At 45.9% G+C, this 16,311-nt stretch overlaps 1 protein-coding gene across 1 annotated transcript; it reads right to left on the bottom strand.

The window, feature by feature from the left end:
* Positions 1 to 2,292: 2,292 nt before the first annotated feature.
* Positions 2,293 to 12,861, bottom strand: LOC131293957 (large proline-rich protein BAG6). Its single transcript, XM_058322005.1, has 13 exons — positions 12,426 to 12,861; positions 12,146 to 12,290; positions 11,690 to 12,073; positions 10,678 to 11,610; positions 9,122 to 9,614; positions 8,581 to 8,733; positions 7,005 to 7,584; positions 6,428 to 6,460; positions 6,138 to 6,277; positions 5,890 to 6,071; positions 5,247 to 5,819; positions 2,989 to 3,465; positions 2,293 to 2,914 (listed from the first exon to the last, which is right to left on the bottom strand). The coding sequence occupies exons 2-13, from the start codon at positions 12,206 to 12,208 to the stop codon at positions 2,420 to 2,422; spliced, it is 4,506 nt and encodes a 1,501-aa protein (XP_058177988.1). The 5' UTR covers positions 12,209 to 12,290; positions 12,426 to 12,861; the 3' UTR covers positions 2,293 to 2,419.
* Between the last annotated feature and the right edge of the window lie 3,450 nt (positions 12,862 to 16,311).

The following is a 16,311-nucleotide window of genomic DNA, read 5'->3' as shown; positions in this document are numbered from 1 at the left end:
TGCCACTTTGATAAACAGGTTAAAAATATCTGCTGTCCTCCACGCTGTGGCGAAATACGATCGCTCAATGGTTTTATATGGGGTGGACAGCCGAAGACGGGGGCGATCGACCGTGGATCCGTGGATTAGTTCGAGGAGACAAGCCGGAGACGGAGATGGCCGTAAAAAAATCCAATCACAATCACAAACACTACCTCATACAATCTCGTCGAACAATTGAAGTAGGATTTATAATATCGATCCACAAATGTGAATGCATGTTTGTTAATGGACGGGTTATTAAGTTTTGCGATCCCGCATTCCTTCACCATGGAAAAACAGTCCACTTACCTCCACTTGACACGCTTACCGGGGAACGTCATCGGCACCGAATTCGTTCCAAATCCAAAGTCACGGGGTTTTCTTTAGCCGAGGAACCGGGTGGAGCAGCACCTCAGCATTCTCAGCATTCAACAAGTCCGGTTCCGATGGATTCGATCGAAAACCGGCGACTTCAGCCGGTTCGGTTCCGCCAAAACGATCGCGGGCGGACACACCAATTAACATTCTTAGCATTCCATGGGGTGCTCCAGAATCGTCCTCTCGTCCCGCAGGCAGCTACGGTCCGCCCTCTCTACCACGATCGTATTGTATGCGATCACATGATCGTACCGGCCGACATGCCCCGTTCCCTTGCGAGTGATGAAGCGATTAGCAGCACCAAACTGTCGAGAAAGTATGAATGGAAACCGATTGAGTAAACTTTCCCCCGGGAGGATGGGCCGTCCAATGCCGTCACTGGAAGGAGTTTCTGCGATTCAGCGGACCGTGCATTACGTCATTATCGCCACTGACTATACACGAGTCTCGGGAGATGATCAATTTCGCAACACTGGTAGAAGGATTGATATCCCGTGCCAAACAACCCGGTGAACGTGTGAGATACGACTTTTCAAGTGGAATTCCTTCGGTTCCGGGTATGGCATTTTAATTGTTCACCTTCCATCTTCGGTGTACGGGGGTTAGTGCGTATTTCGAACGGTGAAATAATGGTTCCAAAATAGACAACCTGACGCCGACCGATTCCGATTCGTGTGTTGTTGCCAGGGAAAGATGAGTTTGTTGCCAACGTATGCCTTCGGTCATCGGTCAAATAAAACGGTTCCACACGGCGGTCCGCGTTCGTTCCCTTTAGGCTAGCTTGATTTATTTGTAACTTCCTAGTTATTTTGAGTAGATTATAAGATGTGTCCCTTTCATCTATGTTTTTTTTTGTATTTTTCTTCATCTTTTGTAGCACTTCGATACACTTTTCTGCCCGTTATGAGGTAACACTGAAACTGAACTGAAATCCAATGGAACAAAAGAAACCAAATAACAATCACCTTCCATTCCGGAGGCTACTGAGTACGAAATAGAAACTCGAAACAAACTATAGTGCGATTGCGTGTGTTTACGACACGTATTTTTGGGGATTTGAGGGCGAAAACATAGCGTAATAATGCTAGCATACACGCAAGCGATATGATGAAAGCGACATGAAAGTGAAAGAAAAAACAAAAATCTAACTCCACCTTTCATCTATTCCAAAAATGTTCCATTAATTCGTGAATTTTAAAGTGCCAACAGGGGAAGTCGATCATGTTCGTTAGTTCGCTTGTTTCGAAAACCACGCATTTGTTTAGAATAGAAATATGATTTAGATTTATCGTCGCTGGGCTCCATGCTGAAGCCTATTCTATGGATCAGCGTCCGGGGACCACGCGAAACAAGTGCATCAATCTAGGTTGGATAGGCTTAGTCCTGTGTTTCGTTCAAGCCTACAAAGTTTTACTCCTTGTGGCAACAAATATTCTATCCTTCTCTTTGCTCCAGTCTCTGCGTTTACTAAACTATACATTTGCCTTCTTCATCTACATGTGATCTCCGACGGCCTATACTCTATAATTCCGTTCTATGTTTTGTATCATTTTACAGAACTTGCACTCCTCAAGCGCTGGCAACGTCATTATCATCATCCGTGGGCTGCAGCAGCCCGTTAATCTGTACTTTAAATATTTACTGTTTCTCGTTCTCTTTTTATCTCTCCGCCTACTTCGTCTTTTTGCATTTTCCTCAGAAACAAAGGCATAGCGCATCGCATGCACTAACGTCATTAGTATCGGTGTGAGAATGTGTACAAGGGTAATGTAAAACAATAATAAAAAACACACGCACACATTGAACCGAAAGAAAAGCTACAGCTCTCTTAAGAATAAAGGTGAATCAACCGAAAAAAAAGATACCTTAAGTAAGTGCATCTTGACAAAACAAAAAAAATCCCGACTCTTCCGGTAATGATCAACGAAGATACGCTTTGGGTTGGAAAAAGAAATGCTGGCGGCGAGTGTGTTGGCGCGGCTGTGGCGGGGTTTAAGCTGATAATCGTTTGCTGGCCGCTCTACTGCTTCTCGAAAAACTTGGAACAGTTCGGGAACCGGGTGGCGTCGTAATCTGGATCCTTTGCCAGCCGTTCACGTATGCTGGCACGCATCGCTTCGCAGTAGGACATCTGCAGTGCTCCGTCGTTGGCGATACTGTTGGCCAGCTCATCCAGCGTGCGGAACCGGTTGCCGCTAGCATTACCAACGTTGGCCGGCGTTCCCCCGGCAGCAGCACGAATACTACCGCCATCTCCACCACTGCTGCTGCTTGCGGCCGCCATTGACGCGTTGGATGTGGAAGATGTGTCCGCAGTACGCAGGCGTCCACTGGCTCCACCGGTTGTGGATGAGCCCGTACAGGTCGGTGTGATGCCAGTGCCGAGGAAGGAGCGCCTAATGCCGTCCGATATTAGTGAGTGTACGTCGTTCGGGGGTTTCGATTCCGTTATCACCTTCCGACGCTTCGAGGACATGCTGGAGATGTAGGCGTCCGAGAAAGGTGCCTGAGGATTCTGTGGAAAACGGGATGGATGTAATGGTGATTCAGCTCAACCAGCGAGAGTCCGTGGTCTGTATTGAGACCTACCTGCCGCCGTTGTCTGCCGAGATCTCGTGAGATAACCGGTATCCAGTTGGATGGGAAATGCCGATGCCATGACTCGGCCCCAATATTAACGGTCGGCATCTCCTCGTCATCATCGGTCGGCCGTGGCGGTGGAACCGGGGGTTCCGCTAGTGATGCTGCACGGAGCGTCACGGCGGCGGTAGCGGCCGCCATCGTACCTAATGCCGGCTTTTCGCTTGCGTTGCTCGTTGCGGAAGCTGTAGTCTGGCCGTCACCCGACTGCTGTTGCTGCTGCTGCCGCTCGGGAGCATTTGCCGCCGAAGCGCTGACAGACGCGGAGGAACTGGAGGAGTCTACGGAAGGCGGACTAGTTGTGATCACTATAGCTGCACACTGGTCGACGTTCATGACGGGTGGCTCAATCGAAATCGAAATTTCCGCTATGTCCGACACCAGCTCGGGAGTGGACGTAGTCTCCATGTCATCGACGTCCATTGGCTGTAGAAACGAAAGTGAAAATTATATTGATATCTATCTCTAGTTCTTTTAACACTACAATAGATTGCATTGGAATCATGTCCGAATGCTTTTAAGCGGGCACTGATGATGCCAGTATGAAATGGGTGCGTATCATTTGGTATTTGGCAAACGATTGGAAAATTGTTTCTCTCCAACTTCAACCTATCAATAGAAGTTATGAACTACATTGGTATGACGGTATGACATTTTATTGTGCTACCACAACTTGTTGTCAAGGTGCGTGTGTTTTATTGTGCTACCACACATTGCTGTGCTGTGAGTGTGTCCCTTACTACGACCCAACACTAGCGGTCATTCGTGTGTAATACGATAAACTACTGTGCGGGAAATCAGGATGCGTAATCAAGGTCGTTGAAACATACTTCAAATTTGATTACAAAGGATACGGGATACGAAGCGTAATCGTTAGTGTAATTGTGAATTTCCATACTCGATCTGTCTTCTTCTTCTTTCTTTATGGGAGTCGGGGTATAACCTCCTACGCTAAGTCGAACAATTTGTTCCCTTACTCGTAATCAGAGTACCGACTCTGTCCGAACTCCTATGAAGGGGCTCGTCCTTTAGGACCGGCTATAATAGCCATATGTCCACCCGCCGTCCACGGGAGGGATAATTCCTTCCGTTGTCAGGACACAAAAACTCGTGGTCCGCTTGATTGACTGAAACTGACCTGAGCTCCAGCTCGGCGTTACCACGCGGTCGTGCCGTAAGCTAACCTTACTTTTCTGCTAACTACTTCAGGAAACTTGTGCACTGCTAACATCCGCTCTGATGCACTACCGAACTGGAACTGTACTCGATCTGTCTTAATCAGTTTTGGCTTTCATACTCTATAATCGCATGCGTAATCTTTTCTAAAAACGTAAACAAATGAACCAGTACTTCATTCGATCGCTCGATAATCAGTTCCAGTTCGGCAGCGCAAATGGAATGGGCAATATCCAACTCGAAATGTAGCAGAGGTTTGCTGTACAAAACAAGTTTGTATCATTACTTTCAAAAATTCTGAAAATGAAATCACACTGACTATTCAACCTCAGTCACAGTTTAACAGCGCACTAGTGCGGCTAGCAGTGCACGGTTGTCCTGAAATAGGGTAACGAGAAGTAGGGCAAACCGGACCGTTGCAGAAACCTGTAACTCAAAACCTACGGCCGAAACCCACAAACCCAAAACTAAGTCAGATAAAACCCAGGCGTCATACAACCGTGGTGTTTGATCCGATCAAGCTGACCGTGTGGTTTTGTGATCTGACAAACGGAAGGAAACATCCTTCCCGTGGATGGCTGCCCGACAAACAAAATTGCTCTGATCAGAGCTCTGATCATGGTATGAACAGATATCTGATGGAACCCATGACGAAGCATTTTCCATAGCCCGTAACATACATAGTATTGGTGAAAAGATTAAACCGGCGATAATTCCCATACACGTACACTCTGCACTCGCAGATAGCAGCGCAACGCGGACCTTTTGCACGCGATTTTATGCACTGTTCATCATGGTTCCATCAGATTGATCATCAGAGCTCTGTTCATGGAATTTCTGTTCGCTGGGTGGTGGACATAGAAGTTCGGACAGAGTCGATATGCATTTGAATAAGTATAAGGGAACAAATTACTCGATTTAGCGTAGAAGGATACACCCCGGCTAGCATAATGAAGAAGCAGAAGACTATCCAACCCAAGAGGTATTTGTAAACCATGCTTTCTCCATACAGCTTAAAAAAAGCTACTCACACTAGACTCCCGCTGGCCGGTTCCGGTGCTCGACGACATGCTGGACGAACGACTGCCGCCTTCGCCAGCTGCATCTACCAGCGGGCAGATTTGGAATTCCGGCACAACAACATCCGCTGCGGCAGGTGTCAGTTCGGACACGGCAGCATCGCCCGCCGACGGTGGTCCCGGAAGACGAATGACCAGAAATGAATCGATCTCTACGATGTGCCCCCGGCTGGCACCGTCCAAATAGCGGTCTATCGTCGGCTGCAGCAGCATGGCAAAGTCAGAATCGGAAAGCTGACTTTGCTGCAGCGTGTTGCGCAGCAGGTCCGTGACGATGGTGCGCGCATTGGTGCGGCCCACTCCAACGACCAGGATCATGAAGAACCGACGCACGACCTCCGCAAGGAAGCGTGCCAGCTGCACGCCGTAGTAGGGTGTCCGGGTTTGGCGGATCATCGTGAGGCAGGTCGGGAAGGCATTGCGTACGAGGTTGGCCAGCGAGGCACGCGTGTCGTACTGCGTGCGATCGTGCTGCGTCACTTGGGCCAGCACGGGCAGCATTCGTTCGATGATTTCGTTGGTCACCTAGGTCAGGGGATATAAAATGGCACATATTATTGCTGCTATTCGCTCGAGGACTATCGGACAAACCTACCTCCCGTATTGATGCTTGGTCGTCCCATGGGCGCCCGCTAAAGAGCGTCTGACTGACGTACGTCTGCAGTGAGTCGCGTACGCGATTGAACGTGTTCGCAGACGGTACAAGATTGAAGAAATCGGACAGGTCGAAATGGCTTCCGAGCAGGGTGACAGGCGATGGACCGAACATCTCACGGGCTGTCGAAAAATGAAGCGAAAGACACATCAATAAGAGTGTTAATCTCATTATCGTCCTTCACCTACCAAATGCCATATCGAAATCTTCTGGGGATTCCGGTGCTGATGGAGCCGTTGCGCCAGCTGCAGCCGAATTTCCCTCGGAAGCTTGTTCATTGCTAGCCAAGGATGGCGTGGCGGAGGTAGCAGCAGCAGCAGCGGTTGCACCGGTACCACTGTTTTGTCTGGTTCTATCACCAGCAGTTGCGCGTACACCTTGTTGGGATCTTTCGGCTGCAGCACTGTTTCGCTGGGGCCTATCGGTGCTCTCGGCTCTGTTGGCGGGTCCATCGCCGGGCCGATCCGTGCTGCTAGTTTCTCGTATGTGATGGCTATTGCACGGTAGAAATCTACAAAGATTAAGAAAACAAATACGACGTGTCAGCAGTGCGTTGAACAAGACAGCCGATTCTGTGGTAGATAGGGTATGTTATTTGGACGTTTGCCTTCCTTAAAAGAAAGTGCTTATCGCACTTATTTGTATCAAGAAGCAGTTGCTTATTGAATGGCAAAGCTACGTTTATATTGAAAGATGGTTTACTTTTACCACCCACAATCGCTTTGGTACAGCGGCAATGTCGAAAAAACGGTCCATCAAATATTAAACTTTCAGTGTAGATTTTTCGAAGTACAGTAATTTTGTTTTTTTATAACACCAACTTTTTTGTCCACCGCAGGGGGTGGTGTTATACAAATAAGTTTCAATGCGAATGTTTGCATCAAGTTTATTTTGTTCTGAAATCAAATCAGTTAGGCTGTGTCAATGCTCCGTCTCTTGCCATAATGGAGAAAGAATTTAAACCCATTCTAAAGTTACTATGAATCAGCTGTTTTTTCAGGAAACAGTAAAAACTACCATAAGATGAGCGTGAGATGAGGAACATAAAATCTTACCGATCAAACGTGGACAGTATATTGGTCGGCACGGGACGAAGATTACGAATGTGTGATGCCGCCGGTGGTGGTATGCTGTGCACGTGCGGACGGGACGTGGAACGTGTCTGGGTCGAGGTGGTTGGCAGTGTAACGGTGGCGAAGCGGGGTACAAAGGCCAAACCAGCAGCTTCCATTACTGTCGGACCAGCCCCACCACCACCACCACCAGCTGCAGCACCCGCAGTGGCCGTTCCTCCGTTGCTATTGGTATTGGTGGTGGTCGTATTGGTCGGATTGCCACCTTGCGGTGGTGCGCTAGCACCGGTAGTCGGTGCTTCTGGCGGTGTTCTGCCGATCGGATTAGAACCAGCACCACCTTGATTACCACCCGGCCCGCCGGTCGTGTTGATCTGCACGTGAATATCCGAGAGGATGGGGGCAGCATTGACGACCGCCTGTATCAGGCGAGCAACCTGCATGTGCGTGTTGTTGTTCTGAAACTGCGCTGCATTAGCGGCATTGCCAGCGGATGCTCCGGTGCTATTGTTATTGGCTGGAGCCCTTCCAGTTGTTGCTGCTGCTCCGGCCGCTGCTGCTGCTGGAAGAATGAAATTCGATGGTAAATCAAATATGTAGTTACATCTGCGGTGATAAATTCATTCATCTGTTTCTGTAAACTCCTAATGTAAAGATTTTCAGTACCGAGAAAGGAGCTCTTTTGACTTCAAACAGTAGTAGGTACAGAAAACCTTAGCCAACCTCTCTCTTACTAGCGAAAACGTATACGCAAGTTAAAACAATCAATAAGCATCAATTAACACTTGAACTCGGCCGACCGTAAAATTCAATCAATGTGAAAGCCAAACGAATTGATGTTCATCGGAACACTCCATCATCACACGGGGTAGCAACTTTCTTGTCTATAGGGCAAACACACACAAATTGTACTTTTGTTCCCAATCAATAACATGACTAGTTACTTAACTGACAAAATTATTTAAAAAGAAAAGAAATAACACATTCGAACTTAAAAAACAAATACAATAACTAGTCTTCATCCCGGACGGATTCTTTTTATGCCAACCGGGGATGGCCTGAGTTCGTCTAGACCACCTGAGCAACACAGTGTTTTACAGTGTTTTAGTAAATCAATATTCAAGTTCAGGAAATGTCTGCGTCAGCTAGCTCTCAAACACAAAAAAAAAAAAATATGAAACGTGAGAAAAAAGCCGTATAAAGATTATCTATTTGCTTTCGATCCCTCCGTCAGCATTTGTTGAAATATACCATCCCAACCAAGATACGGTGTTATGCCGGATAGCAAACCAACTTCATCTTTTCTGTTATCATCGAGCATATTATGACATAAGAAGAAGTTTGCCCGACTCAAATGTAGATTTTTAAAACGGTGGAATGCGTAAAGCATACAAATACTAACTTAGTGGGGATACAATCAGAACATCTTAAACATTCGAGGGTTACGTTAAATTGAAATCGGAAAGATTAGCCTCGAAAAAACAAATTTTAAAAAGACCATGAAACAAAAATCACTAAACATTGGTGGGAAGGAAGAAAAACTGGAAATGGAACGTACAGTTAATGTTGGCCGTGGGTTGATTACGTGTTTGCGGGTTGTTGGCGCCCGCACCGGACGATGGCGGTTGCAATCGGCCATCGGCAGACGCTGTCCGTGGGGCCCTCGGCAGCAGCAGGTCGCGGACAAGCACCACGGGATTGTCTCTTCTCCCTAGAAGAGCGTTAGAATGAGGTAGGAACGTTGTGTGTATGTAAGTAAAGTGTATAGTGAAGTGGCACAAGCCTGTAGTCGAACGTAGCATCGCATGTTAGTCAACGTGGAAGCCGCCTTTGAGCCACATCACACATTGTGCACCAGCGCCGTTATTCGTATTATCGCGAGAACGTTAGGAATAACACACGTTCATTTGAAAATGAACAGGTTAACAATAGTAGCCAAGCAAAGGTAATGCAATCCACCTGAACACCAATCGGGCGGGGGAAGCTAACACACGGAACGAAATTTGATAGAGCGGGCGCCTTAAAGTAGCAAGGAGATTAGATTGCTGCTTCTTGCGCACAACCACCCACACACACACACATTCGCTATGATTGCTAACCTGCCGCTGGTGGAGGCATCTCGCCGAGGATGTTCTGCACCGCTCGGACACTGTCCATGTCGTACAGCGGGATGTACACAGAGGTAACAATGTCGTCATCGCGACTGCCACCATGTGGCCTTGATGGTGTTGGTGTTGTAGACTGACCTATTGTTGGAGCCTGCTGATGCTGCTGCTGCTGCTGGGACTGAGAAGCACTACTGGTGGTAGTGGTCGTCCCTGGCCCTCCTGGTGCCGCCGTAGCGTTACCTCCTCCTCCTCCTCCTCCCCCTCCCCCTACGGCAGCACTCGATGGTGGACGCATTGACGTTGCTGGCGATCCTCCGCCACTTGAAACTCCCGTAAAGAATGCCGGTTGCGGTGTTATGCCTATGTTGATGACCGGCGTGCTGACGTTGTTGTTTCCCACCTCAGGATTATTATTATTATTGGTGTTGTTGTTGTTGTTGTTGTTCATGTTATTGCGCAACAAACTTGCCAAATTTATGTTGTGCTGGGGGCGATCGAGAAAAAAAGTTACATTGAAATAATTAGAAATGATATTCAACTTCTACACATGCGTGGTAAACGCATGGCAGCATGGATAAGCCAGTTCTATATTTTTCAAGAATATCAACAAAAACCGTAAGAATGAGCCCTTGACAAAAATGTTAGCATTGATAGCATTGTTTACCAGTGGAAAAAAAGAGTAATGTGAATTGCAATTGGGTGAGCTACTGAGAGTTACGACCCACACACCCTTTTGAGAGATGGTGCAATAGTTTTTACTTTTTTTCTATTGCTTTTTGTGTAATTATAACCAAATTTCGTAAATTTGATATTAATAATATATAATTTTCTTTAAACGTGCGATGTTAACCAAAAAGAAAAAAACCATGAACGACCGAGGACAATTGTGAGTATATTGTAGTGTAAAAGAATGTTGTGTGAGTATAACAAAGAAAAGCAGGAAAAATTAATTTTCCCCGAAGTTGCCATAAGATATAGGCTACGTGATATCACTATATATGTGTTTAAATCGTCCACGCACAAGTTCAAACGAAACAAATGGTTTAGAGAGGAACTTCTAATCATAAATATTAAAAAATAAAATGACGAAAATGATCCAGCTTCTTTCACTAAATGGGACTATCCACAAACGAACACGCAACTGCGCGTCTGTTCGCAACTTTAGAGTTTGTCGTGAACAGATTAATTTCTGGCATTCAGGTGCGACCCAATCACTTTGATTTTCTGATAAATGAAACCAAACAGCATTTAGAAGAATACCGACATATGGAATACTATTTCCACCAATGCCTGATGAGTTTCCAAAAGATGTACCATAATTTAATTCCAAGATTCCACAATTAGTGTGTATTACATTTACGCTATTGATGGTAGGAGATTAAGAGGAAGGATCTTGTTTTGGTTTACGGGGACCACCCTAGTATAACAAGTTCTAATATTGTTTGATTATACGTGACGGTTATCACTTTTTCGTTTCAGTTGTTTATAAAATCATCACTTTACTCCTCAATGAGAAATAACACGGATCTAGGCATGAAAATACTTACCGGCACAGCAGCCATTCCGGAGCTAACGTACGCGTTCTGTTCCACTAAAATCGGTCGACAGCAGAGATGACGTGGGGTGGCCATTTGCAGGTCCAGCATGAGGTCGCTAATGGCATGCTGGGCATGTGACATGTAGTGCATCGCTTCCGAAACCCGATCGAACACACGCTGTGCGTTTTCGCGCCCCACCGTATCGGACTCTTCGAACGGTGGATCATCCTGCAGGATATCCAGGTACTGCTGCATGAATGGTTCCATTCGGCGTTGTACGTTCCTCATATGCTGCACGACTTCGCCAAGCGTCTGCGTGCTGGTCGTTTGATTGTTGGACGGACCTGGGCGAGCTTGACGTCGACTTTCAGCGCTCGACTCCGACGACGACGTGCTCGAGGAGGTACTGGAGCTGCTGCTGGAGCTTCCACCGGTTCCGGCTCGGCTGCTGCTACTGCTGCTGCTGCTACTGCTGGCGTTGCTGCTGCTTCTGCTGCTGCTCGACGCCGACGACGTGCCGGATCCTTCGTGGGCTGGTGTCGCCGTGGCACTCGTGTTGGGTGGCGTTAGCACGGCAAAGTCCGGCACCGTACCGAACACCTGCACCGACCCGTTCAACCCGTCCGGCTGCTGTACGGTCACGTTCGACATACCGTTCTGGCGAAAGGCCGCACTGACCGCACCCTGGAACGCGTTCACAAAATTCTGCATCTGGCTGTGCGGTACCTCCATATCGCCGACGGCAGAGATGCCCACCTCGAACACGGTCGATTCCATCGTCTGCTGAGAGAGGTAGTCCATCGCGCTGTAATTCAGACCCAGGGACGGATTTTCCAGGTAGCTCAGAATGCTGTCGGCACAGTCGAGCATATGACGCGCCACGGTGATCCGGTTGTTGCATAGCGTCGATGAAGAGCTAACCGAGGGAATCTGTGTGACGTTCTGTTACGGAAACATAGGGGGAACAATTAATTTTCAACAACGACGTGACAGCGGAAGCCCATAATAGTCCCCAACTTACCGTTGCACTCACGTTCAGCGGTATCGACGTCATCGAACCGAAGTACATCGTATCGAGGCCGTCAAAACCACGGAACAGGTTGCCCTGTCCCTCGAAACCACGGAACCCGGCGTTACGTGATGCGTTGTCACTGCTTCGGGAGCGACGCGAAGCACGCGTAGCTTCATCAGAACCACGTCCACCCGCATCAGCACCACCGCTCAAGCTGGTGCCACGGGCCGAGGGCGGTGCCCTCTGCACCAGATGTACGACCTTCCCGTTCACATCGTAGTCCTTGAGCGCTCTATCGTCCGCCAGTACCCGACCACAGTAGATGAGCCGCTGGAGCTCCACGGAAACATTGATCCTTTGAGCGATCTGTTCCTTAAACTGGCGGACGGTGATCTGCGAGGAATGAAATGAAGCAAGTTTTAACGAGGGATGTAAACATCATAACGGAGTGCATGTAGTATTTACCTCATCATCTACTGCAAAATCGTGATTCTGTGAGTCTAAAGTTTTCACTTTCAAGTTAATCATCTTTTAGGAGTGACGTGTGATGTAGATTTCTTTTAAACCTCCAGCTTGGCTGCCTGCTTCCGATGTCACCTTGCACACGCAACTGAAACGAACCAATAAAACGATTAAAAAAGATTCATTCCAGAGATACTCGAACGGAAAATAGACAACGCGGGTGTCAAAAGGGAAAAAATCGACTTGGGCCACCTCCTCTGGGTTCGGCATAAGTTTTGCATACCTTTTCCTGCTGGTGTTTTGCAACTATGCTATTGACGGGCGAGGAACTTCCTCTCTAGTCGGCTGCGAGATGCGCACAAGCTGCGAACAACAGACGTCCGTCCCCTTCTCTCGCACTCGATAACTGGATGATAAATATAATCACAGTCACATAGGAAGGAAGCACACGGGTACGGCGGCCCCACCGGAAAAGAACACTTGCAACCGCTTTCGTTGGTGACTAAGCCACTACATTCGTTGTTGGTGGCGGAAACGGAAAATATCGATCAGGTAGCGCAATCGACAGGCTGCCCGAACCAGCATTCCAAAGTAGCTCCCTTTTGGTGATCGCGACGTTTGCTACGTCGACTATGTTGCGAGTGTGTCGCTCGCAATCACATGCAATTTCTGCTAGCACTGTCGATGGATTACACGCAATTACATCACAATTGAGGAAATTCACAGAGCAAAGAGTTAGCAGAACGTAATAAAAATCGGTCTTGCGGACCGCGGTCCAGAATGTTCCGATATTCCTGCGACTTTAGTTCTTAACCGCACGACGTTTCGTTTCGCAGAGGTAGGGTGGATGGCGTTGGTCATTTACAGAAAGATTCTTATTCCGATCCGATCCAAAAATTATCTGTATGAAAATATCTTTATTTAAAAAAATGGTCCCCTAAGTAAGCCTGGTGCGTAACCGCCGACAACAATTACATTAAATATTTCCATGGTAAGATCAAAACTCTAAAGCACTGAAATATGAACAAAAAAACAATGAAGTACCATGGTTGCTAATTAGCTCCGAATCTGAGCTACTTAAACTGATTCATTAGAAAATGTCGCACCTTAATGCGTATCCCACCACTAACCATTTATTGAGTTCAAGATATATATAGAAGGTGATTTATCCTAAAAGAAATTCAATTTATTTTTCAAAACAAATTATTTTAAATGTTAAACGATCTTGTGGATTCAGATCCTAGCCAAAATATCAAACTACAAGAGTTCTATTCTAAGCATAGCGTAAATTCAACGATTGATCCTAAATAGGCAATTGCCGCGTGGTCAAGGTTACTGGAAAAGAAATACTTTCTAGCATTGCTTCACTCTAATAACCTTGCTTCTGATTTAGGTCGTTTTGCGCCAAATTTTCAAACATCGACTAAAACAGATGTATCCCGCTAGACATTTTCTAATTTTGTTTCAGCCCTTCTCGATTCATACCAAAAGGAGGGAAGTTTTGTTCGCACTGAAGAGCCCAGTCTCCCGAACACGTGCTTTTTCGATAAGCTTGTCGGCCGGGTTTCATTAAAAACTCGGCGGCCGAAAAAACCAGCGTAGGCGGCCGAGAAAGGTGTCGGTTTTCAAACGCTTCGGCGTGTCCATTTAAAAAAGTTCTTATTAGAAGCCAAAAAATTGATTCTCTTTAGGTACGGTCACACGAGACGAACCCTGCTCGAATTTGGACGCTCGGCGAACCTTTTCTTGAATGTGTTAGTGAATCGAGCAGAGTTCGCGAACCTTTTTCGAGCAGAAAAGGTTCACCGATTTTGGTGGATAGCACGAACCTTTGCCGCGAACCTTTTTGACGTTCCGTTCGATTTCCCCATTTGTTTACAATGCTTACTTTGATTTATTCTTACCAACTATCAATGAAACTACATCAACGATTCGTTACGTGTGAACGCTAAAAGGTTCGGCGAACCTTTTTTTGGCATTCGTTTGTAATAGTGTGTGAAAGCTTCGCCATCAAAGGTTCGTCTCGAGTGACCGTACCTATTGACATGTTTTCTCTCATTTCCAGGGCCGGGGACCGTCGCTCGAAGACGTCAAAGAAGAAGATGAAACTGAGTTGGTTTTCCAAGATCTCCTAGATGAGCTGGAAGATAAAAAGGATACCGGAATCGTCGCCCCACAGAAAAAAAACATATCATGGATTGGTTTTTGGGAGTTTTACATATTTTATTTTTTTGTAGCTAGATGTAGTTTCATTTATTATTGTTTTTGTACTTTGTATTTGTATATTTTGTAAAAATGTAACAATTTTGTAATTGAAACAATGACTAACATGAGTTGATGTTTTTAAACAAATCAAATTAAATAAACATTTAAATCGCTGCACAAAAGGTGTTTATATTACCCGTAATCAATATCATTACATTAAAGAAGAATAGGTCAAAGTCTTTAAAATAAAAAAAAATTATATTAAAGGAACTACGAAATTTGGGAGTTTTGTTAAGTAAGAGAAAAATATGAAACCTCACATATAAATATACTCATCAGTGTGCAGACAGAGATCAAAACAGAAATTACGGAAATTTTAAATCAAACCGTTTGCACGTAGACTATGAACTGTGGAGAGATAGTGGAGAGTTTGGGTTTGTTTTGAAACATGTTTCAAAACGCACTCTTCAAGAAATAAAAACGGTGCCTACGTACGGTGTTGTTCCTGAACTGCGTTACGCGGTCAATTTCAACATTGCGCACGATACCGTTTAGATACAGCCCTGCGGTGCCTGCCCGCAGGGTGAAGCAAGTTGTATGAGGTGTGCAATTGGAACTGCTTTCCGTAGCTGCATTTTACATCAAAAAGGCCGGTACCGTACTTTAGTCGCTTTAGCATTCGAGGCATCACCAACAGCATTTTAGACAATCGTGTTCACGGCTAAACACGATTTCGGACGATAGGGGTTCAATTCGCGTCGATGGAGAAACAACATTTTCACCCATTTTGCCAAATTCTTGAAATGTCGTCTAACATATTTCAGTACACTAGAGCAGATGGAAGATCAGAAGGAAATCTTGGACGAAGAGGAGGAATTTCTGGTGGAGCAGGACGAAATTTTGGAGGAAGAGGAGGATTTTCTGGTAGAGCAGGAGGAAAATGTAATAGAAGAGCAGGAAGATGTAGAAGGTAGATTTTAAACAATCAGGAATTGAGACAATTTAAAATTTCAGACAACTGAGATCTAAATAGAATCTGTAAAATTTTTAAATCATATCGATTGAATCTAGTTGACTATGAAAAGCAATTTGCTGTCTTCAAAACAGTCTATAAATCAATCGCAGCATACATATGTTGTTATTTGAGCTTGTGTAACGATTAGATACAGAGGTTCAAAAATAACGTAATGGGTTTAATCAAGTTTTTCCGTTGTTTCAGGTGTTTCAGGTGCCGAAAAGAGCAGGAAGAGGAGGAGGATGCAATAGAAATGCAAGACGATGTACAACCAGAACAGGAGGAACTTCTGGAAGATCAGGACGAAATTTTGGAAGAAGAGGAAGAGGAATTTATGGAAGAGCACGAGGAAGTTTTGGAAGAAGACGAGGAATTTCTGGTAGAGCAGGAGGAAGAGGAGGACGAATTACTGGTAGAGCAGATGGAAGATCAGAAGGAAATCTTGGACGAAGAGGAGGAATTTCTGGTGGAGCAGGACGAAATTTTGGAGGAAGAGGAGGATTTTCTGGTAGAGCAGGAGGAAAATGTTATAGAAGAGCAGGAAGATGTAGAAGGTAGAAAAAAATTGCGAGTAATGGTACGGTTTTATTGTTTCTCTTACTTACCATTACTCGCAATTTTTTTCTACCTTCTACATCTTCCTGCTCTTCTATAACATTTTCCTCCTGCTCTACCAGAAAATCCTCCTCTTCCTCCAAAATTTCGTCCTGCTCCACCAGAAATTCCTCCTCTTCGTCCAAGATTTCCTTCTGATCTTCCATCTGCTCTACCAGCAATTCGTCCTCCTCTTCCTCCTCCTCTACCAGAAATTCCTCGTTTTCTTCCAAAACTTCCTCGTGCCCGTCGGCATCAAGCTGCGCTTTGTTGGTATTAGGCAGTCAATTGCACGCGCACGACTTTTGTTTGGTTTCGTTGGGAAGCACTTTGGGCTTGTTAAGTTTAACTTTGG

This window comes from Anopheles ziemanni, chromosome 2 (genome assembly GCF_943734765.1).
Source record: "Anopheles ziemanni chromosome 2, idAnoZiCoDA_A2_x.2, whole genome shotgun sequence".
Lineage (NCBI taxonomy): Eukaryota > Metazoa > Arthropoda > Insecta > Diptera > Culicidae > Anopheles > Anopheles ziemanni.
The sequence above is the reverse complement of the archived record's forward strand: the minus strand, read 5'-3'. Positions and strand labels throughout refer to the sequence as shown.